Below are 24747 nucleotides of genomic sequence, written 5' to 3'. Positions count from 1 at the left end.
CTTCACATTGCTCTTCACTTGACAGGCTTTGTTGGGCGGGGCGAAGATGGACTTTTCCATTGAGGAGACTGCTGTTTGGTTTCGGGGTCATAGCCATAAATCCAACTTTCATCATCTGTGACAACCTTGGAAAGGAAGTCTGGGTCATCATGAAGCTGATTCTGAAGATCCCAGCAGACTTTCAGGTGATGCTGTCTCTGTTCAGCACTTAGTAGTCGCGGACGAATTTTGCTGCAATCCTTCTCATGTTGAGTTCGTTGGATAAACTCCTCTGTCATGTGCCATACGATAGTCCAACAATGTCGCAGACATTGTGGATGGTCTGTCTGCATTCTTGCATGATCACCGCCTGAACAGCAGCGACATTTTCGGGTGTAATGTCAGTTGATGGCTGTCCAGAACGATCATCATCAACCGATGTTCGGTCATTTTTAAAACACTTGAACCACTCTGGGTCTGGCCTAGAGCATCGTCTTCAAATACTTGCTTTAACATTTGATGTGATTCTGCAGAAATTTTCCCACATTTGAAACAAAACTTTATGCAGATTTGCTGCTGCTTCTTCAAATCTGTTATTGTGAAATTGCAATGTAAGCAACATGTAACATTGGAAAAACGTTCACAAATACAAATACTAAATGCGTCCACTCAGAACAAAGCTGCTTGGCACACTAACTCACAAGAGATGTATGAAGTGTCACATAGTGACGTTTTGTCATACCAGTGCTCGGTCGCGCGGGAACTTTTGGGTAGCACCCCATATAGTGTTGTGCATTAGGATATTATCATTGTTCATCTATACAAGTAATTCTATGTGATATTCTTGCAGTTTACAGAACTTCATAAGTGCTCGTATGTTCTGCCATAATATCTTCTGTTTTAGTAAAAGCAATTCAAAATGTATTCATACCAAAAGCCATACTGAAGAGTTTACGAGGTCTGTCTAAAAAGTATCCGACCTTAAATTTTCCCGCGCGAAGTAGTGATTCTAAGGCGGCGCCAATGTGCACGGTGGAAGGAGGAACCGTAATGCACATGCTTGAATTTTTTCACCACATTCGCTTGTGCCAGTCACTGGCTGGTGGTCGCCAAGTAAGGTGCTGTTCTAAGTGTTTGTCGGATTTAGTTTTCTCGCAAGATGACTGAACGAATTGAGCAAAGATACTGCATCAGATTTTGTCAAAAGCTTGGTGATTCTCAAAGTCAAACAATTCGTAAGATTCAGCAGGTGTTTGGGGAAGATGCGATGGGTGTAACACAAATTAAAGAGTGGTTCAACCGATTCAAAGATGGCCGCACATCAGCGGAGAGTGAGCAGCGTTGTGGCAGGCCCCAAACTGCTCGGAGTGCAACTGTTGTTGAGAGGGTGCGAAATTTGGTGATGGCAGATCGTCGTTTGACCATGCGGGAGATTGCCGAAGAGGTTGGAGTGAGTAAAGATTCGGCACATGCAATTTTGCGTGATGATTTGAACATGAACCGAGTGGCTGCGAAATTCGTGCCCAAGTTGTTGTCCCCGGAACAAAAAGACCTCCGTCGTGACATTGCACAGGACCTTCTGGACACCGCCAACACTGATCCTGGGTTTCTGAACACCGTAATAACTGGAGATGAGTCATGGGTGTACGGGTACGACCCAGAAACAAAAAGACAGTCGTCGCAATGGAAGCATCCCGAGTCTCCAAGACCGAAGAAAGTGCGGCAGGTGCGAAGCAAAATCAAGGTGATGCTGACTGTTTTCTTTGATGTCCGTGGAATTGTGCATCACGAATACGCATCGGAAGGACAAACGGTGACAAAGGAGTACTATCACGATGTTCTCCGGCGACTCCGTGATTCAGTTCGGCGCGAAAGACCAGACATGTGGACGGGGAACAACTGGCACTTGCATCACGACAACGCCCCCGCACATTCATCCCAATTGATCCACACTTTCTTGGCCAAACATGGAATTACAACCGTTCGCCAACCTCCCTACTCTCCAGAAATGGCTCCTTGCGACTTCTGGTTGTTTCCAAAATTGAAGACACCACTGAAAGGATCCCGTTTTGAGAGTAGAGAAGAGATAATGCGGAACGCGACGACGGAGCTGAACACCATTCCAAAAGAAGACTTCCAGAGGTGTTTCCGGCAGTGGAAGGATCGGTGAGCTAAGTGTGTGCAAGCACAAGGGGCCTACTTTGAAGGGGATTATGGTCACAACCCCGTCAGGTATTTGAAATATTTTTTCTGGCTAAAGGTCGGATACTTTTTAGACAGGCCTCGTATATCGTGCTCTTTGAATGTTTTTTCGACCAATTGTGACCACTTGGCAGTGACAGAATAGGAAAAGATGAAATATAATTTTGTTTGAAATGGCAGTTACATATGCAGAAATTTTACGAAGATTTAATGATTACAAATTCTTACGTCCATATTGTGATAAACAGGAAAACTACGCAGCCTTGAAAGCATGGGACATGTGCAACATTCATAGCATTGTTCCTGATGTCTTAACAAGTCCTCCATATGCAGAATGCTCCTCCATGAATCCATCACTCACATCCTCTGTCTACCCATATCCTGCTTCAGTCACTACATCAACAGCAAATTTTGGATGATTTTCGTGTTATGTGAATATGAAATATTACCATTTAAACTACAGGCATTGTTTCATGTAAGGTTTTATTATACATAATTAAAATGTTTTTGTAGTAATCTGTGTTGTGTGCATTCAGCACTTAAACATCATAATGTTATGACATTTTATGCTCAGGTAAATGTATTTTCAATATGTCATTTTGACATAAGGACAAATTAATAATAGTGAAATATATTTTCAATGTAGACCTGTGTGAAAATAAGTAAAGTTTTTGCAAAGTATCTTATATTCACGTACCACCTGTAAGATCAGAGAATTACAGAAGGTATCAGTCAATGTATGATGGTAATTATTAATTTGTCTGAAATATATTTTCGAGCAAAAGAATTTGATTGTTCAGTATGCAAAATTGTAATGTACATGGGATTTGTTTCTAGTTCATTGTATGCATGTAATACAAATATATATTTTCATTGTATATTAAATATTATCTTTATTGTTAATTTGATCGATTGAATCGAAACACACACTTGTGTTAACTTGCTCGAAAATATCTGAATTAAGTAAGTTACAATATTTAAAATTCCTAAAGAGTTACGTTTCATATAAAATTATCTGTTCAGTTCTTAAAAGTTATGTTAAGTAGTTGCTATTGTACTATTGTTGCTTATTATCACATTAATTATACGAATATTTGTTTTAAAATTAATAATCTATATTGTGAATGACATTACTAGTCGAGAGAAATATGTTGAAGTAATTGTAATTGTTCTGTTGTGTTATTTTCCTTGTGTTGCATCAAATACAATGGAATAAAAATTTAATTCTGAAGGTAGCTGTGGTGAATTCGATTTTTTTAGACACAGTCAGTGGTAGAGGACTCTGATGAAGTGAACCAGAGCAACCTAAGTGCTTTAGTTGATGCCATCCGTTCAGCAGGGTATCATGTAAGTAGAAGCCATGTTATTACATTATTTTAACTGTTGACAGCTTAATAAACTGATTTCTAATTTTGTTTTTATGGACCATCTGCATTAAAATCATCACTGCGGTGAACCGCTGTCATCAGTGCCACTGCACAGACTACATTACAGATCACTTCAAGTCATATTCTTCTATACAACTTTCCTCTTACATTAAGGATTTATGGAACACATTCGTTATTTTCTATGAAACCCACTTATTCGAAAAGAAAAACTAATTTTTGCATTAGGTTACTTGGTTACTTCAGTTTTTTAAGTGAAAAAAGTACATTGGAGCTTCATTTCTCATTGTTAATGTGTTCTACAAAATTGTGATGATTATTATCTGAATGACAATAATAAAATCATTTAATATCTAAATGACAATAATAAAATCATTTAAACCTTCATTATAGCTACAATTATTTGTTCTGAAAATAAATCCCAGCAGCATATAAATATGTTTCTTAGGTTATGACTTCGCACAAAATTATGTATTACTGCTATAAGAAATACCACTCCGTAACACTATCAAGTTGATTTAATTTTAAAAAAGTTATTACATTTATTACAGGACTTTAAAACAGAATTACTTAATAAAAGCTGTAAAATTCATTAACATGAAGTCTCATATTTTGATGGAATGCCAAATTTGACATTGAAATTGACAGTGACACTGTCTCAAGTATTCTTATTGCTATGATTGTATTTTGTGATAAGTTACATACTTAGTTTTATAGATAGAATTGTTGGAACAGTTCAGTCTATAACTTGTTATAGAGTATGCATTGCCTAAATAATAGTCATACTTTATGTTCTTATATTTATTTAGACAAAAGTTTTCATATATATCTCCCTCCCTCTCCCTCTTTCTCTCCCTCTTCCACTCTCCCACTCCTCCCATCTCCCCCCCTCTCTATCTCTCTTCCCCTCTCCCTCTCCACCTCCCTCTCCACCTCCCTCTCCCTTTCCCTCTTCATCTCCTTCTCCCCCTACCCCCCTCTCTCTCTTTTTTTCTTGCATAGTTCTGTATTTGTCTATGTACACGTGTATGAATTCTTTTTCAACTTTATTACATCATGTTGAAAGTTGAATTTCTTGTAAAACTAGTATAGTTGGTTTTAATGATACTATACAGCTATTAATTTCATATGTTAAAATGTGTTATTTTATTTTGTGTTTTGAGAACAATACAGAAACTTTTTGGGTAATTCTCTCGGACTGTACATAGTTTGGTAAACATGGCTCAGTATGTTTTACTGACTTATAAAGTGTTAGAATCTCATAGTTATTAACTAGTGTGTCCACGCAAATACATACTTACTTGGGTAACATACTTTAATTATCTGTTTCACAAACTGTAGAGGAAAGTATTATTATATGAGTGAGTGTGTATGGGACAGGATTGTGTGTACTTGTACTCTTAATTGAATGTGTTTGCTTAAATTGAACTTGCAGCAACAGCTTGTAAATAAATAAAACAACTTTTCTTTTACAAAAATGTTTTTCATTGATACGAATTTAATGGATTAATGTGTCTCCTAGGTGACAGAGAATCAGAAACAGATTGTGATAACAGATGGTGGTGAAGAACTCACATTTGATGGAACAGGTGATCAGCATATAGTCTATGGTGATGCAGAACAGGTGTGTATAAATAATATTATTTTAACTCGTTAGAAGATAATGATTAATTTATAGCATGTGAAATAACTCTATTCCAAAATGGGAAATTTAAAAATAACTCTGTTCCTGAATGAGAAATTTACTGCAAATGTCAAAATGTGTAAATAGCACAGTGATCAGTATGAGTGGAATTGAACATGAATATATGCTATATCAAACTGGATTGGATTAAATAAAAATCTTGTTAAATTCTATTTCATCCATACATCACAATTATAAATGTAGTCAGACTTTCAGTCCACATTCAGACATTTAGACTTTTTTTTTTACTAACCCTGTCGTGTATTTGTAACCGTCTTGATAATTTGTTTCATGTTGTTTTGAGATGGAAATTGGAGATAACATAATAAGAGTGATAAACTTGTATAAACATTTTGGAATTGGAATTTCCCTCTTTATTATGTCCTTTCAGCACTGTATATTGTTTGTGTTTTGATAGAAAATAGGATTGTTGTGGTTTTTGTAAGCTTCATTGTTGCCTTCACGTCTGAAATTCTTTACATTTTTCCTCACTAGTAGGGTCCTGGAAGATCTTATAAGTAATTGTACTTACTTACTTACTGGCTTTTAAGGAACCCGGTGGTTCATTGCCATCCTCACATAAGCCCGCCATTGGTCCCTATCCTGAGCAAGATTAATCCATTCTCGATCATCATATCCCACTGTCCTCAAATCCATTTTAATATTATCTTCCCATCTATGTCTCGGCCTCCCTAAAGGTCTTTTTCCCTCCGGCCTCCCAACTAACAATATATGCATTTCTGGATTCGGCCATATGTGCTACATGCCCTGCCCATCTCAAACGTCTGGATTTAATGTTCCTAATTATGTCAGGTGAAGAATACAATGCGTGCAGTTCTGTGTTGTGTAACTTTCTCCATTCTCCTGTAACTTCATCCCTCTTAGCCCCAAATATTTTCCTAAGCACCTTATTCTCAAACACCCTTAATCTCTGTTCCTCTCTCAAAGTGAGAGTCCAAGTTTCACAACCATACAGAACAACCGGTAATATAACTGTTTTATAAATTCTAACTTTCAGATTTTTCGACAGCAGACTGGATGATAAAAGTTTCTCAACCGAATAATAACAGGCATAACCCATATTTATTCTGTGTTTAATTTCCTCCCGAGTATCATTTATATTTGTTACTGTTGCTCCCAGATATTTGAACTTCTCCACCTCTTCAAAAGATAAATCTTCAATTTTTATATTTCCATTTCGTACAATATTCTCGTCACGAGACATAATCATATACTTTGTCTCTTTTCGGGATTTACTTCCAAACCTATCTCTTTACTGGCTTCCAGTAAAATTCCCGTGTTTTCCCTAATTGTTTATGGATTTTCTCCTAACATATTCACATCATCCTCATAGACAAGCAGCTGATGTAACCTGTACAATTCCAAACCCTCTCTGTTATCCTGGACTTTTTATTTGAAGGATTCGTAACAAGCTGTTTTTTACGGTGATGGGTTGTTAGTGCTTCACCCAATCCCCAAGCTGGAGGACCACCCCTCATCGGCTCTCCGCGACTGCTTATTCAATATATTCACAGCTACCCTCCATATCTGGAGGCCGTTATAATTAATTGTAACTGGATTAATTGGAAACTTGCTAGGAATCATTTTTAGGTTTGTACATATTTGGAAAAGATGGGTTAATTTGTAAAGGTAATGGTGTTCCAGATCATGCTGAATGAGGATGGTGATCCCATTGAAATGGTAATGGAAGATAATGGTCCAATTCAATTTGTGATACACGAAGCTGGAGATGTGGTCACGACAGACCGGGGAGTAGAAGTGGTTACGAACACGTGATGAGGTAGCTTTAAGTATACTTTGTAACATGGTTGTCCAACTACTTGAGTCTGGAGAATAAGTGTAATTTGTTTTAAGTAAGTTTTTCTTTTGTTTTCAACTGTTTTTCACGCAGTAAACTAGGAGAATTTGTAGCACTTAAATACGATTTTTTTTTTTTTATTTTGATAAAATATTTTGGGAACATTATAGGCTCCATTAGTTGAAAAGTGAGGTGTAATATTTTTTACTTCTTTAGAAGAATGGTAATTTATTATTCCCGCATTTTTTATATCTCTTCGTATTTTTCTTGTATTATTTTCAAACTGAATCGTAATAGTTCTGCCATCTTGCATATTCTTTCACTACTTATCCTTGTACAGTATACTACTCAGTTATTCTGGTGTTGAAATATTTATACTTGCGTATAATTTCTTAAATTTTCCTATCCTTGCCTTCTCCCACTGCCATTGAGGAGCTCTTGAAATAATTATGTTTTAACGTAATATGTGGTGTATTAATATTTCATAATCCCCAACATATTTCTGTGATATCTATGACTACGTTTTCTTCAGCACATTTGCTAAGTGAAAATAATTTTGAGACAGTTGTTTGTTGGCAACCACAGCAAAATTATGCACAAATAATTTATCGTTTATAGTAAATTACTAATTTTACATAATTTTCACGACAGATTATGTCCATTAGATATATCAGTGGTACAGTCAGTTTGTGTATTAGGTAGAGAAGTGTATGAACTTCTCTAAAATAGGTAGTGAATTATCATGAACGCAAGCAATGGGACATTTTTCCTAGCTATAGGCAGGGACAAACACAAACCATTGCATTTAATTATTATTCTCTTATTTAAAAATTATTTTTGCAGTTGGCTGGTTCCAAATGCCTACAAATATTGTCAACTATGACCTTTGGCTAGTCTGCTTTCTGAGATGACCTAGAAGGAAGATTTTATTGGTCTTGGTAGTAGTATAATAGACAAGCATGTTGACTGGCAAAATTGTGTTTTGACACAGATAACATAAGACAAGTAAATTTTGCTTGAAAATTTCAAAATTTAGGGACATATTTTTTACATGCTGTAAATCTACCCTTCCTTCCACTTACAAAGGAAGCCTGGCAAATTATCATCATCATCATCATCATCATCATCATAATCATCATTAAAAATTCATTGCCCTCGGCCATGTTCAAGTCTGTGGTTATGACTATGAGCATTGTAATTGTAAAGAGACGAAGTCACATATATAATGACTTAAGTTTTTTCATTTTATGTTAACGAGGACCACTCCGAAAGTAATGCACAACATTTTATTTATTTTTTTATTCTACATCTTTGCAATTTATGGAGGTCATAGATACATCCTTCCCCTTATATTCAAATTTAATTTAAGTCGTTCCCGTGAGTGGCATCGTGATAGCACTCTTTTAAGATGACTGCTGTACTTGACATTCATCAGAAGCAACGTGCTGTTATCGAGTTCCTGTGCTGTGAGAACGAGAGGTTGAAAAAGGTATATGGAGTTGCGGCTGTCGATCGCAGTACGGTTAGTCGGTGGGCAAGCAGATTATCTGATGAAAGAGGGCATTCCAATATTCGGGCTATTCCTTGCACTGCAGACCCTGACAATGTACATCGCGTTAGCAACATGGTTGTGGCTGACAGATGTGTAACAGTGAAAGAATTGTCACTTCAAGTTGGAATAGGAGAAGCAAGAGATATTCAAAATGGCTGAATACTTTTCATATAATAAGATTTTTTGGCTTAATATTTTCTCCTCTTTCTCTTTCTTTGTCACCCTCATCTTACTCTGAATACATTTTTGTTTGAAGTGCAGTTGGTGAGAAAAAATCTAACATTTTTGGTGTAACACAAGGTTCAAGAAGTGTCTGCTAGATGCTTAACATACCAAATGCATGCAGATGCTGCTATCTATCGAGTGTTGCACAATCTACTTGCAAAGGAATAAGCAACGAGCATTATCTAATAACTAAATAAAAGAATATATCCCTATCGATAAAAAATAACAATAAAAGAACAAAACAATAAAACAAAGACATGATTGTCTTACAGAACATCTCTTCAGAATGGAACTAATGAAGGACAACTACTGCCCATTGTGCAGAAATTATATTGTAACTTTAAATAAGGAATATCTATTATTGGAGTGCAGTGAACTCGACGGTGGTAAATGAAAGAATGATAATGTAGTAGCTTTATATTGAAAAACTAGGCCGAAAATGATTGATATTAATATGCCAGATAGACACTAGCAACCAACCAATCAACCAACAAATAATAAAACAAAGATGTATTCATGCAATTGGGATTCTGTGAATCTCCTGCCACTCCTTTCCTACTTTTTTTTGTTGAGTTGGTAAACTTTTTTTTTTTTTTTTAAGTTCCTCTCAAGATTGGTGTGCAGTCTCATTGGTTATGCATAATGATAAGTTATCAGATCACATTGTGAATTGTTCTTGTTTTTATTGTATTGTATCTGATGTTGAAGTAGTGTCTACAAAGGCAGATTGTTATGAAAATTGTTAAAGTCGTTGTTTTCTGCCAAATGCACTTGTTAAATGTGCACTTTAGGTTTTCATTATATTGTTTCATGTTTTTCTGCAGCTTTGAAGTAGGCGAATTTGCAGAATAACTGGAAATACATTCTTTAACTAAATTAAATTCATAGTTATTTGGACATTTGAATCAGAATTGACTTCCTTTTAAGCTGTCATGTACAGTATTACCATACTCCATGCAAATACAGCTAAATTCATGAATTTCATATTCATTAAATGAAGGGTAAGCATCAAAATTTTCGTTTATGAAATATATGTAATAATTACAATTCCTAAAGAAATAACCTTAGGAACTTACTATGTTATCATATTTGTTTTTAATTACCTGGTATCAGAATCCAGAATTAAAATCAATTTATAAAAGAAGATACATTTGCAAATCTTAATCTGTTATGCACTACTAGGAACAATTTTCCAAAGATGATGCTTCTTATAACTTTGTACTCCTAATATGTTATACAGGTGTTAAGAAAAAAGTATCCAATATTTTAGGAGGTGCTAGTATGCATCAAAACAAGAAAAAAAGTCTAATAAACATGGGTCCTACAACACATACTTTCTGAGATCTGAACACTTGCTCATAGGAGGTGCTCAATGTGACATCCATTCATGGCAATGCATTCCTCTGCCCTTTGGCGTAAGGAATCACGCACTCTTTGAAATTGACCTGGTTGTTCTTGATAACCAAAAGTCTAGGGGGTTTAGGTATGAGGAAATGCAGGCCAAGGTGTGGCGCCTCCCCATTCAATCCAGGGGTCCTGAAATATCAGCGTCAGGTGTTTGTGCTTATTGCGGAAAAAATATGCTGGTGTGCCATCATGCATGAACCACATCTGTAGTCTTTGCTGAAATGGCACATATTCCAGCAAGGTAGACAATACATTAATTAGAAAGTCCTGATAACAAGCCCCAGTTAATCTCTGTGGTAGCACGTATGGCCCTTAATCTGTCGCCAAGAACGCCTGCCCATACGTTAATTGAGAATCGGTGCTGATGCCTTGTTTCTTCAAGTGCATGGGAATTTTCATCAGCCTACACATGCTGACTACGAGAATTCACAACACCATCTCTGCTGAATCCCACTCATATCCACAACCAAACTTTTCTTTTCAGTATTCCTTGCGACGTATCAGTATTCCATGCCAGGGGTGTCAATTACAGTATGATTATCTGATGGCCTGCTGTATTGTAGGGCAAAAAAATGCACTGCCATAAATGGACGTCACATTGAGCACCTCCTATGAACAAGTGTTCAGATCTCAGAAAGTACGTGTTGTAGGACCCCTGTTTATTAGACATTTTTTTCTTGTTTTGATGGATACTGTCACCTCCTAAAATATTGGATACTTTTTTGTAACACACTGTATAATAAACAAATTTACAGGGAAGTATTTGGATGTGTGTATTTAGAGATTTTAGACTTTCATGGTAATTGTTCAAAAGAAAACTTTCGGGTATTCCACAGTATGTTCGGACTTAACATCTCTAACATTTTAGAACTACATACAGGTTCATCTTCAAAGTAATATGACTAGATTTTAAGAATCCCCTACTCTGTTGTTTGGAGTAGTTAGGCAAAATGAGCCAAATGAGCACGTGACCTTCCAAGCCTATTACCCTGAAGATGTAAGCTGTATACAGTTCTGAAATGCAGGTGGTGATAAATCCCATCAAACAATGGAATTCCGAAGCTGCTTCTTCTGAATGTGTGTGTGTGTTGTTTGTGAAAGATCTCTGGATATGAACATGTTACATTGTTATGTTGATTTTTAACTTTTTTTATGTGGTTAATATGTCTTTATTTACAGTACGATTATTTAATCCTGACAGTTGCCGATAATATACGCCTGTGTCAGGCGAGTCCATTAAGTTACGCCAAGGGATGTTCAGGTTAGTCTGTTGCCTGCAGTCTGAGTGATCGGATGTCACGCATGCGGTACAGTGTTGTGTTTCCAGTACAGTTAAGCTGTACTGCATTCTTTTACCGACCTCTCGCCCTTATCTCTATTCCGGAACTCTCCCCACTACTCCTATTACTTCCCCTCTTTCACGTCGCTGAGCTGTCAGGACTAAATAATCGGTCTGTATCTATTACATTTTTATTGTACTTAGAAATCCAGTTTTATTATAAATACAGTATGTTCTATTGCTGCATTAATTGCTTGAAAGCTTGAAACACTGTACTGATGAGCTGGTACTCATGAAAGATTGTGTAATACAGTTTTCCTACATGCATTAGTCTGGTGTTGACATGAAAAGACTGACTTAAGAGTTGCTTTAGTCCATCCAACATAAGACCTGCGCTTAACATATTACTCTATGCACGTGTTCTACTAACCCACTCCAACTTGTGTTGCAGCATATTGATTATATTATGTATTTTTCGCATTTATATGCCTCTGTCCGTGATATCGAATACTACACCTAAATAAAAAATTGACGACATTTATTAAACAAAATATCTCAGCTATTTATACATTTTTAAATTGGTAATGTATGGGACAAACACAGTAGTCTCCGTCACTGTATTTTTTATGCCATAACAAACTTTTGTTAGTCAGTTATACAGATAACGTGTGGACAATTTCACATTATATGAGGCACTGTTGTGTGTTATTTTTAAGATAAACTAAGAGTATACCACATCTTTGCTACAAATTATGAAATAACAGTTCATATACCCAAGAAAAAAATGAAAAGGAAAGAACGCTTTCTTTCCTTTAACCCTTAGTACTTCGGACATGTTTACATTCAGGGCCGTTATTTTGGATAGACTATAGCCACATGTCCGTTGTAGATTATATTAGATGAAGTTAAATTTGTACTCCTTTGGATACCTGAATATGTTAATACAGTTCTGTTGATTCCATATACCTTCATCTAGGTACCAGAGGACTTCAAATTTAATAAATGGTAAAACATACTAAAGTTTTAGCATGTATTTAATGGAACTGGGATTTTCATAATTTTATTAGATATCGTATACTGGAAAATGCGATAATGAGGAACATATTAACATGATTCCATGTATCTGCACCAACGCTTAGATGTCCTCAGGATTCCCACTTTAAATTTGGAATAGACTATGCTATTTCTGGAGCTAGGATGTTGACTTTTCATACTGGAGACCTGAGTTCATATCTTAGCTAGTCCAAGTGGCGAAGCCGTTAAGAAACTTTTGAGGCTTAGCCTACCAAAAATTTGTATTATATTTAATAACAGTAGGCCTATAAGTTTGTAATAACGATGTATCATAACACTTGGTTTCACTCCTATTCTATCATATATTAAGTTCTACTGTTGACAGTCATTCCAGGATTGAGAGTTCAGTGCGAGGCTTGTGGCAGAAGCCTCTAAAGGCATGGGTATGGCCTCAACTCGAAAGCTTGAGAGGGGACCGAGAAAGAGGTATGAATTTGCTACATCTAGGTACGAAACACGAGTAGCCTCACCTGCACAATAATATATTGCTCTGTATTGGTGTTCTGTGAATGTGCTTCGTTGTTGAGTGTTAATTTAATCAAAAGTGCATACATACATGTGTTGCATATTAATTTTATGTAAAATGGCTCATACTGAGAGAACATTGAGGTCATTATTTGTGGAATTAAAAGAGAAATCATTTTCAAGTTAGACATATGAAACGAGATGTGCTTACAAACATAGGAGATTGACACCACATTTAGATATTGAAATAGCGGATGGAGGAAGGCAAAATAGAAATTTTCAATTGTTACCCTGAGCAAGATTAATCCAATCTCTACAATCATGTCACCTCCCTCAAATTCATTTTAATATTATCCTTCTATTTACGTCTCGGCCTCCCAAAGGTCTTTTTCCCTCCGACCTCCCAACTAACACTCTATATGCATTTCTGGATTTGCCCATACGTGCTACATGCCATGCCCATCTCAAATGTCTGGATTTAATGTTCCTAATTATGTTAGGTGAAGAATGCAATGTGTGCAGTTCTGCAGTGTACTTCATTTTTCTATAACTATCCCTCTTAGCAAGAATAAAACTCATTGAACAAACTGAAAAACAAAAACTGGACTTAATAAAAAACTAAAGATTATACACAATAAAAAAAATCCCAATTTCTCCATACATTTTAACCAACTCACAACGTATTTTTAACACAACTCTATTCAAAAAACTTAGCCCCAAATATTTTCCTAAGTACCTTATTCTCAAAGACCCTTTACCTCTGTTTCTCTCTCAAAGTGAGAATTTAAGTTTCACAATCATACAGAACAACTGGTAATATAACTGTTTTATAAATTCTAACTTTCAGGTTTTTTGAGAGCAGACTGGATGACAAAAGCTTCTCAACAGGCATTTCCCATATTTATTTTGTGTTCTGTCATTTATATTTGTTACCGGTACTGTTGCTCCAAGTTATTTGAATTTTTTCACATCTTGGAAGGATAAATTTCTAATTTTTATATTTCCATTTCGTACAATATTCATCATGAGACATAGTCATATACTTTGTCTTTTCGGGTTTTACTTCCAAACCTATCTCGTATCTCACGAAAACCAAACTTTACAGGAGGAACAAAAAAGTCTGTAGATTTCATTTTTATATTTTTTAAACATAATTGACCAAATTTAACTTTTAAATCAGAAACAGAAACAGTTGTTACGAGATTATCTTTCGATTAAGCCAAAAAGCATTTTTTTTTAAATTGATATACGAGGTTTTCATTCTTAACCGACAATATAAAATCTGTTCTTTAATGGTTGCATTACCCTTCAGTCTGTTGCTCTAGAACTTTACAGGTTTATCAGTTTGACATTCTCTGAACTTGAGTTTTATTTTTTCCTATGAGAAATAAAGTAGGAATTTTACATAGTGGTTAGACAAAATATGACTTAGACCATTAAGTACATGTAGAACTTGGAATCCTCAATGTGTCTCTTTCCCTGAACATTATTTTTTAATTTAATGTGAAAAGAGAAAGAATGTTATATTATTTCTTGTGGTATAATGCCTTCCATTGTAATTAATATCAGCAGTGTTTTATTTAAATAAGAAGGAATGAATATTTTCTAAATTAATCCTTTGTAGATTACGTTGATATTGGATGAATGCTTTTGCAAACTTGTGGCAGTAACAGTCAGCATTTAAATTGATAATATTATGAAAGACTCAACATTTTTGCTTATGGTTTTTATTTCCTTTGATTGGCTTAAAAAACTTATACTTAGAACTATTTGTAGTACTTACATTTTTTTATTTATGTATAGATACGAAAAAAAATAATCACTGCCATATACATAGATATAGAAGATGGTTGTGATATTGGTGCTATTTGAGTTAATATAGTAAAACTGCATTGTAGTGGAATAAAAACGAAGTAAATGAAATATTAATAAGTGACAATGTAAGATTTTTTAAAATTGGTATTCTATCAAAGTATAAATACCATCATAGTAGTCCCAGTTGTTAATTTCTGTCATCTTGGTAGTACCATAGTTGAATTGTTTGTCATTGTAAGTGCCAACATTATGTAATATTACTGACAAAAAAACCTAAATCAATGCAAGTTGAGTTGTACAGTGAGATTCATATGATGAGTAGAGGTGTGCATTAGAAATATGTCTATGCAGTTTTGAGTGCAGAGCTCTTGAGACACATGCATTAGGCATCCAAGGCATCAATGTTGAAATATGAATTCCTGCTATTATTGAGCCTTAGAATTGGTGATAGAAGTGCCTGCAGTCAGTCATGTTTGCTCTTGAAGTAGGATATGTAGGAGGTTCAAAGATAATGGACAAGAAACCGAGGATAGGGTTTTATAAGGAATCATATACACTCACAGAAATTGTATTTCATATTATCTTTTATTGTCGACAAGAATATTCACATAATTATTGGTATGAACACATAGCAGGAATGCCAAACATCAAACAATCGAAAACAATATTATAATATAATATATCAAATGCAAAAGAAGACTAGGAAGTCCAATTTTATTATGAATCGACACTTCCAATGGCCAAAAATGATCAATTTCGTCATTTTTAAATTTGATGTCATTTTATACTCTAATTCTTTACGTTAAAGGTGGTGTTTGTAATTTTTTACACTTGAAACACTAGATACTTGAGATTTTACTACAGACCCTGCAGTAACTAAAGTCCAGTAACTCACAGCTGCATTCATAAACGAGACTTTGGATGAAGACTTTCCAAAGTCGACTTTCGTAGTAAAGTTTAACTTTATTAAAAGTCCTATTCATAGACAATATTTCTGAGACTTTGACTTTGACTACAGTAAGTCACGATTTGATGATCTTGTTCTAATGTTGGCAATCACAATCACTGCCTTTTAAACGAATTAAATTAATAGATAGTTGAAATAGAGTAGGCATTGCCACAATCAAAGCCATCTTTTGAGCCACAAATCAATGAAAAAATTGAACATCGGTACATGTTAAGCGATTGTTAGCCATTCTTGCTTTAAAATAACTTTATTCTGAAGATATGGAAGATAAGAAGATGTCACCAATGACAGACTATGAAAGAGACGTATTATCACAGTCTGGTATATACAGTCACGAAGCTTGAGTTGTTGAGGGTACTAGGAACAATAGACTGTGCCGGCACTATTTCACATTGTTTGTGATGAGGCGATAGTAGCGATCCTAGTGGTTAACAACTATCTATGGATGCATATTCCCTATGTATTGAGCTTCGTGACTGTATATACTAGACTGTGGTATTATCCTGCTCACAGCTGACAGAGTTATTCCCTGTATGTCTGCAGAAATTACTTAAAAATTATCTGAAATCAATGTGCAGAAAACATTATGACGAGCACAAGTATTATAAATTAACTGCATATCCAACTGTATAACCTTTTCTCTATTAGAATTAGTCAGTATCAATATTAAGCTATCAATCCTTACCCGAAGCGTAAAATCGCGATGAAATAAGAAGTTGTATTATTGGTGGAACAGATAATCCTCTTGTATTATTATTCATCAATGAATGTTGAAACATGACGAGGATGTCTAATACAGTTTGTTTATCAAATCTGTATCTTAATTTGAATTTATTATCAGTATCTAATAATACGCCAATGAACATGAGCAGCTTTAGTAATCTCCTGGATGTCCTCATTATTCTCGGCAAATTCAACAATTTCCCAAATATCCACCATTTTTCTTATGGCGACGAACGAAAGTCAGAGTCAAAGTCTAGATTTTCAGCGACTTGGAAGTAAAGTCACGATTGAAGTTTACTTTCATCAAAGTGTCGACTGTGAATAGGAAATTGGTGACTTCATATTTTCGAAAGTCAACTTTGGTCCAAAGTCTCGTCTATGAATACAACCCTTAAAAATGAATAAAGAATCTTTCATGGTTACAACAGAAATTACAGCAGTTGAAAAGAATTGCTACACTAATAATGACTCTCTGTTGTTACAGGAAACATTATTAACAGAATTGATTTATTTCAGAAACTGGACATTAAACCAAGTGCAGGGAATTTTAATACAAGGCCCATTGGGTTAAGACATGACGTGAACAGGTTTAGGAGTTGGAACAGATCATATCTAGCCTAAACCATGAAGGGCACTTGCCTGCCGATTCGGACATGGGTTCGATTCCTGCTCGGGTTGTTTAGCCTACCTGGTTGGGTTTTTTTCAGAGATTTTGCCCAAGTGTAAGACAAATGTCAGGTAATCTATGGCGAATCCTCGGCCTCATCTCGTCAAATATCATCTCACTATCGCGAACCCCTCGTAGTTGATACAGTGTCGTTAAATAACCAAGTAAGAAAAACCATGATGATGATGATGCAGACAAGACCATATTTTGGTAAACTACACAGATTATAATTATAATACCTAAGATATGAATTAGATATTTCCATAGTTGTTGGTGTTTCCAGCGGCAGACTTTGGAGTTAATCCATTAGTCTTCTTGCCATCCAATCTAACTGGACAGTATTATTCTAATTTTTGGTCGGAATTGAGTGGAAATGGAAAACATCCATGATAGAGTCCTTCTCATTACACACGGTGCAGTTGGCAGGTTGGAAGATGTTTATTTTCTGAAGGTGGACTGCTAAGCAGTCATGTCCAGTGGTCAGCCTGAATATAGTAACCGACTCCCTTTTTGGCTTGTTTTTATTTTGTTACCATAAATCCTGTAATCCCTTCCACTTTTCTCATTAGTTACTTTATAGGCATCTTCTAAGAACATGATTTTTTGTTTTCTTTTTTATGAATCTTTACAGGTGCAGGAATCAGTAATGATTTTTCTGAAATAATGTGTGCTCCTTTCTTTGCTAAGGTATTGGCTTTGTCATTCCCTTCTATTCCTATGTGGGAGGACACTCATTGTGGTTATTTGCTGCTATTGCTTGTTTTGCCAATATTGAATCTGTTAGTATAACTACTTTATTAAATTTCTGAGGTCTGTATGTCAGTTGTTGAAATACTATTTGTACTGCTTTAATTTCAACATCAGAATTTGTTATGTTTTTACCAACTGGTATGTAATGGAAAAAGAGATGGGAATGTATGCCTGCATCTGCTCTTCCTTCTTTATCTTTGTGGAATTCATTGGTGTATATTCTGAGCCATTCATTGAAGTGGTACCTTGCTTCTATTGTTTTATTGTTACCTGTTTCAACATCACATCTATTCTCCTCCTTTTTTAATATCTTCTAAGCCACTGGCATAGCTCGGTCGATTAAGGCGCTTGCCTGGCGATCTGGAGTTGTGCTCGAGCACGGGTTCGATTCCCGCTTGGGCTGATTACCTGGTTGGGTTTTTCCCGAGGTTTTCCCCAACTGTAAGGCAAATGTCAGGTAATCTATGGCGAATCCTTGGCCTTATCTTGCCAAATATCATCTCGCTATCACCAATCCCATCGACACTAGCTAAATAACCTCGTAGTTGATACAGCGTCGTTAAATAACGAAGTAAAAAAACCATCTTCTATTAGAATTAGATTTATGTTGAATATTTGGTGCTCAACAGAGAAGTTCAAATATTGGAGGTATGTTGCGGTTTTTAAGGAATTTACTGGTGCTTGTAATCAGTGAGGTATGTGTTTTTAGGTGATACTGTTCCTGCAATTGTTTTATCCATGTGGCATCTGGCAGGGCTTAAAGCTTGATAAGTGATACAGCTGCTTGTTTTATTTCTGTTTGTATGGGTAGATTATATGTATACAATTGTAGTGCTAGTGTAGGTTTTAGCTTTATTCTACACTGTCTCTAGCATATGTGTGATTGAGTTTTTTGCTGATGTTAGGACTTTGCTTCCATTTTGCATCAGAGATTTCACATATGTTTTGTAAGTCGTGTTCTTAGTGTCTTAAGTATTGCTTCTGTCAACCATTTAACTAGACTTAATCGTTTGTCAACTTTTTTTGCTGTATGTTAGATATATGCTTTCCAGTTTAGTTTGTTGTCCATGCATATTCCTAGATATTTTGTACATTCACTCTGGTGTGTTTTCATTGTTAATTTTTATGTGTTAAGTCATATGTGGAGACTAAGAGGAAGGCAAAAAATAGTAAATATTGGAGAATGCTGGGTTTGCAGTGATAGACCTGTCCATGGGCAGAACACTTACGTATGTATGTATAAGTTACAGGTTGCATACCGTAAAGAAAAAAATTGGTGGACTATTTTGCATGTATTAATTTCCATGTTGTTTGCTTTAGTCCATTCTTGGAAGTGTAGTAGGGCTGTGTTATTTGTTTCTTCTAGAATGTTTTGTTTTTCATGCCATGTTTTGACAATGTCGTCAGCAAACATACCAATTTCAATACCTTTTATTTTTCTTAACTTGTCTGGCAGATCATTTATACAGTGAAACCTGACGAAATGGGCATCTTCACTCAGTGATCACTTCAATAAATGATCATTTTTCTCTGGAACCGATTTATTTTCCCATAAGCCCATGTAAATAACCCCTCATTTAAGCGGCCACCTTGCACCTCGGTCAGTGGCCAGACACATTTCATAGATTTACCTGTGTTAGACAGTTGGCATGAACTGCTCTGAACATTATACTGTACACCCCTATGTTCATCTCTGAGACAAGCGTCATCAAGCTGGCCTGACCATTGGATTCGTACAATACATTGCACCTTCTCTTTCCTAGGGTGAAATAAATGCAACTTATTCCCCTCCTTAGGTTACAAGTAAACATAGTTGTAAATTTTATTACTTGCGACAGTGAATGGGGCGGCATGATTGAACAAGCCGACAGTGTGCAAAATCATTAAAAATGCTTGTTCGGAAATGTATTCAATACTGTACTTTTGTGGCTCAAATTTGGAGCAGTTTTATGTGAATAATGCCATTGTTCTAGAAAACATTCTCTCCAATTTAGTGAGTTCAATTATATCAGTCAGTAAAATCTATGATACAGTGTAAGGCTTTACATACAGTAATGGGCGATTAGAAAACGTTGATTTTAAGTTCGTAGGAAAGGAGAAAAGTGATTCTTGAAAGTGATACAGGAATTTCTGTCACAAAACTTGTCGAAATTTTCCAAAGCAGTAGAACGCAAGTCAATAAAATTCTTAAAGACAAAAAAGGGATTTGAAAAGAATGGGACGAAAATTCACATCCTGAAGTGAAGAGAAAGAGGGAGTCGAAGTGCAGAAAACTGGACGATTTCGTTTATGACTGGTTTAAATGCGCACGTGCAAAGATGACAGTAGACCAATGCTAGAGAAAAAAACACGACAGAAAGTGAAAGAAGTGAATTTAGGCATAGAAGATTTTTTTGCATGCAATGGCTGACTTGTGCTGCTAAAAAGAAATGTGCAAATAGTAATGAAACAATGAAAGATTTTTTCATAAGCTAATTAAGAAGTCATATTAGTACAGGTAAATTGTAATTACGTGTGTCTAATTAACATTACATATTAGCATTTATTATTATCTCACTTGACGATATGTGTCTGAGGAAGAACAATTGTTTGTATGTATCTGAAGTCTGACTAGTGTAATATGTAGCTAGTCAGTGATGTATGCAATGGAGGAGGAAAGGAACTGGTCACCCTACCCCATTATCTCCTGGCCAGGTTGCCTCATAAGTGGTGCCTTGTTGGTATCACTTTGAGGTTCGGACCTGTCTTTGGACAATTGACTAAACAACAACATGTAATAAAATAAGATCCGAGCCAATTCGTCATAACCTTATTTTAGTTGTCACCTGTACTAATGGCCATTTCTTCAAAAAACGGCTAGTGGCAATTTTAGACAGGTTTTACAGTGTACAGTATGCATTAAATAGGGAGGTGCTAGTTACAGCTCCTTGTGGGACTCCTACTCTAGTTAGTTTGTAATTACTGCTGTCATTCTCTCTGACAGAAATATTTCCATAGCGTTATGTAATATTCACACACTTGCATCACATTTAAACAGTGTTTACAAATTATTTGTATATAATTCTATAATGCTATGCTGAAAAAAAAAAAGAGAAAATCTGTATAGTATGCACATCTCATGAAAACATGGGTAGTTAGTACAGTTGTTATATACTTACACATTTCATGAACATCGGAAAAGTAGTATTCTATTGGATTGCAAAGTGGTGCAGGTTTTAATTTGTGTAGCCAGATTCTAATGCTAGATAGCAATGGGAATTCTAATTCCAGCATGGATGCCTCAAAGCACCTGACCTCCACTCTTCTGAAGCTCTGGACTCATGAGCACACATGATGGTGCAGGCCACCTCCATCCATCATATGAATCATATTATGCAACTTAATTTGCATCAAGTGGGATTTCCTTGTGGGTTTCTTACAAAATGCTGTGTTTTATTTTTGGAAGAATTTTTCCTGCCTATGTTTGGCATATTATATTTTAGCCTGCTTTAATACATAACTTTAATGTCTGTTTGGAAATCGTGTCCAGAAACCAATGTTCATTTTTATAAATTTTAAACAGTGTGTATTAATCATAAAATACCTGAAGCTGAGAAGTGAATGAGACAGGATATTCTATGACGAGGTAATAGTGTTACCTTTTATTTTTTTTTCATGTCCATTGAAAGTAAGTTGAAATAAGTTTCTTTTTACAAGAAATTACCTACTTCTTTCCATTAAAAATTTAATTATTTTTATACTTACATGATCTAAGGCTCTCTAATTTGTTGTTTTAAATTTATGTTCATTTGTACATACCACCAGTGCTTTTTTTCTGGCAGAACATTCCTGAACAGCATTACAGCATTTTTTGTTGTATTTTTCATCATAGAATTGAGAAATAATTATGTTTTTAACATAATTTTTTCTTTGAACTCTGCTTAGGCCTTGAAAGTCTTAAAGTTGAAATTCCCATGCACTGGACAATAATCATCTGCTACACAAAGTTTCATCACATTCTTCTCCAGAAGAAAAGCACTGCATATCACTAAATGAAAATGCCACTTTTCTTTCAATGATTTAGAAGCTGGTATTATAATTTTTATGAATTGAAATTCTCTGCTGTTCAGAGGTTAGAAGCTTAGAAGTGTGTGTGTGTGTGTGTGTGTTTTTGTATGTATATCTAATGCCTACCCACTTCACTTGCGTGATTCAGGTTCCACATATTGTGGATAGATGGCAAGACTGTGACCCATTTTCAATTTGTATACCACTTTGGCTGGCCATGCTTTACATAATGTGTATCTGTGAAGTGTTATGCCGTTTACTAGGAAGAAGAAGATCAGAAGTTAACTTATGTATCCAGTTTGTTGTGCGAGATCAGTTATTTTCGAAATTGTTTATGAAAAAGATGCATTGTAATAGATCCATGATTCATATTCTCTGATATTTGCTTTTCTCATTATGAAAGGAAAGAAAAGAAACTAAGTTCTTTTGGTTATACACATATTACTAATAAAAAGTAAGAATTTAAGAATTTATAAGTAGATACTGATGTGGTTTCGCATTGTGTAACTTTTTTCCGTGACTTCTCATTTCAATAATACGAGTGGATATTCTTTGAAACATATCGTCTGCTTACTTCTAAAACCCTGTAAATCTAATTTTTCTTGAATGTTGAAATCTGTGTATATTTTCAAAGTTTGTCTGTTGATAAAACCTCTGAAGTCTACTAATGTTTCTGTATTTTATAAGTAACAAATGCATAACAGTTGTTAGTTGGGATATAAACAGAATAAGTTATTTTGCTCTAATGTACTGTTTCCTCAAACACAGATATGAGGATTTTAGAAGTAAGCCAACAATATCTTTTATCTTTTCTTTGTCATGTTGTCATTTTTTCTCTGATTTGGGTATGCTTTTCAACTAATTGATTCTAATTACTGGTACAACACTGATTATATTAAAACTATGTTTCATATTTTTTAACCTTCAGTTTTTTTATCATGAGTTTATTTTATGGTAAAATGATGAAGTGTATTTTTTAAACATTCACTTGTTTACATTTAATATTGAAGCTCAGCTCCAACAGACAGGTACTATGCAAACAAGAACGGTTCAAATTGTTAAAAAATTAGTGTATGGGACAAGAAGTTGGACGACCATGATATCAACACCATTTACTTGTAACATTCATTCAGCAACAACATTCAGATTTCGCGATATTGCCTTCAACATGCTCTATTGTGTCATATATTTTACTGTTATTTATTTGTTTTAAACTAAATGTATTTATTTTGTTGAGATTGAAAGACTTTAGTGAAAATTGCAGTATCATCCTCATTTAGAATATTTGATTTGTTAACCGTTGCTATGAGAACTACATAATTATATAGTATAAAGATACTGGTGTGGAAGACGTATGTTTATGTGAATGCAAAATCGTATGAGTGTAAAATATAAATAGTCGATATCAATCTTTATGCTCAAATTACTTGTGCATTGTACAGTTGAATAAGTTTGTATGTATGTGAAATGATTTGTACAGATTACTGAATGTATAATAATTAACAATATTAATTACTGCCTGCTCTATTATTTTTCGAAGTATTTCCTTTCCTTCACAAGAATCAAAGGGCAAGGATAATACATTTGCTTCATTTAATGAAGATGACTTCCCTGATTCTTGTCAGTACACTGAAATGTTAGTGTAATAAACATTTATGTAACAAAATGTCAGTTAAAAAATATGTTTTGTATATACTGTCGAATTATTGTCTATATGAAAATATTACATTTTATCAAGTTCTTTATCAAACTTTAGTTCAGAATAATATTCCTTTCCACAATGAAATTGTATAGGGTATATCAAAATTGATAGCTCAAACTAAAATGGTTGAAAGTACATATTAATAGAAGCAAAAAAGGCTCAGTAAAAATGGATCCACAAACGAACTGTTTGGAAGATTGATAGTTGCAAATATGCTCCTTTAAAGTAACTGCTCAATCAGAACTGAGCCTACTTGATATTTTTTTTTTACTAATAAACCTGGAGTAAAGAGTACTTTTTCTTAGGATTCCATTTCTGTCTTCAGATTTGTGTGGAACTTATTTTAAATGCTGAATTATTTATGAAGTTAACTGTTTGTTACGTTTCAATCTGCAGGAATCTGAGATTATTGTATAAATTAAAAGTTGCGTCATCTATATAGTTTACATGTTCAGTTTATTATGTCTAAAGCTTTAAGATACTTCTCGCTGTCAATAAGACATTAACTTTGAATTTTGCAGACAAAACTAATGTGCCTGAGGCTATTTGTATTTAACTATAGCTAAAAACTACAATTTAGATGGTGTAAGTAATGTAATAGAACATGTGGAATTAAGGATATAATCAGTGGTGGCAGGAAGCCAGGGAATTTCCTCTCTTTCGGATTTTTTTCCCCAACTTCTGCATTCCTGTGTTCATTTCCAACCTGGGAGAGAAAATTCTCTTTCCTGAATATATGTTTTAATACACTGTCGTGCTTAAAACACCAATAAAAGAAATGGCTACAATTCAAAATATATATGCCAAAGAGAAATAGCTATACCTAGGTTTGGTAGTGCAGATCTTGCAATTTATATAACAGTGGTTGTCATGGAGAATGGGAAATGAATAAATAATAACAAACTGTTAATTCTGTGAAACTAGAGTAATGTGGATGCAAACAGAAAATCTCTTGTATTCTTTGATTAACAGAAAGTTTGTGAAGCATGTACAGTCCCAATTTCG

The 24747-nt window shown here is 34.9% G+C and overlaps 1 protein-coding gene across 4 annotated transcripts in view; it reads left to right on the top strand.

The window, feature by feature from the left end:
- LOC138715212 (uncharacterized) overlaps positions 1 to 23556 on the top strand; it is a 53442-nt gene extending 29886 nt beyond the window's left edge. For 3 of the 4 annotated variants that reach the window (XM_069847875.1, XM_069847874.1, XM_069847877.1), the window contains exons 16-18: positions 3442 to 3528; positions 5089 to 5190; positions 6916 to 23556. In XM_069847875.1, the coding sequence (XP_069703976.1) occupies positions 3442 to 3528; positions 5089 to 5190; positions 6916 to 7047 (321 nt within the window). In that variant the 3' untranslated portion in view covers positions 7048 to 23556. Of the gene's footprint in view, positions 1 to 2429; positions 3415 to 3441; positions 3529 to 5088; positions 5191 to 6915 lie in introns of those variants that run through there. The other variant, XM_069847876.1, reaches the window with a different exon arrangement.
- Positions 23557 to 24747: the final 1191 nt, after the last annotated feature.

Source organism: Periplaneta americana, chromosome 15, assembly GCF_040183065.1.
Source record: "Periplaneta americana isolate PAMFEO1 chromosome 15, P.americana_PAMFEO1_priV1, whole genome shotgun sequence".
NCBI classification, from domain to species: Eukaryota; Metazoa; Arthropoda; class Insecta; order Blattodea; family Blattidae; genus Periplaneta; species Periplaneta americana.
This window is presented reverse-complemented; position numbering and strand designations above follow the sequence as displayed.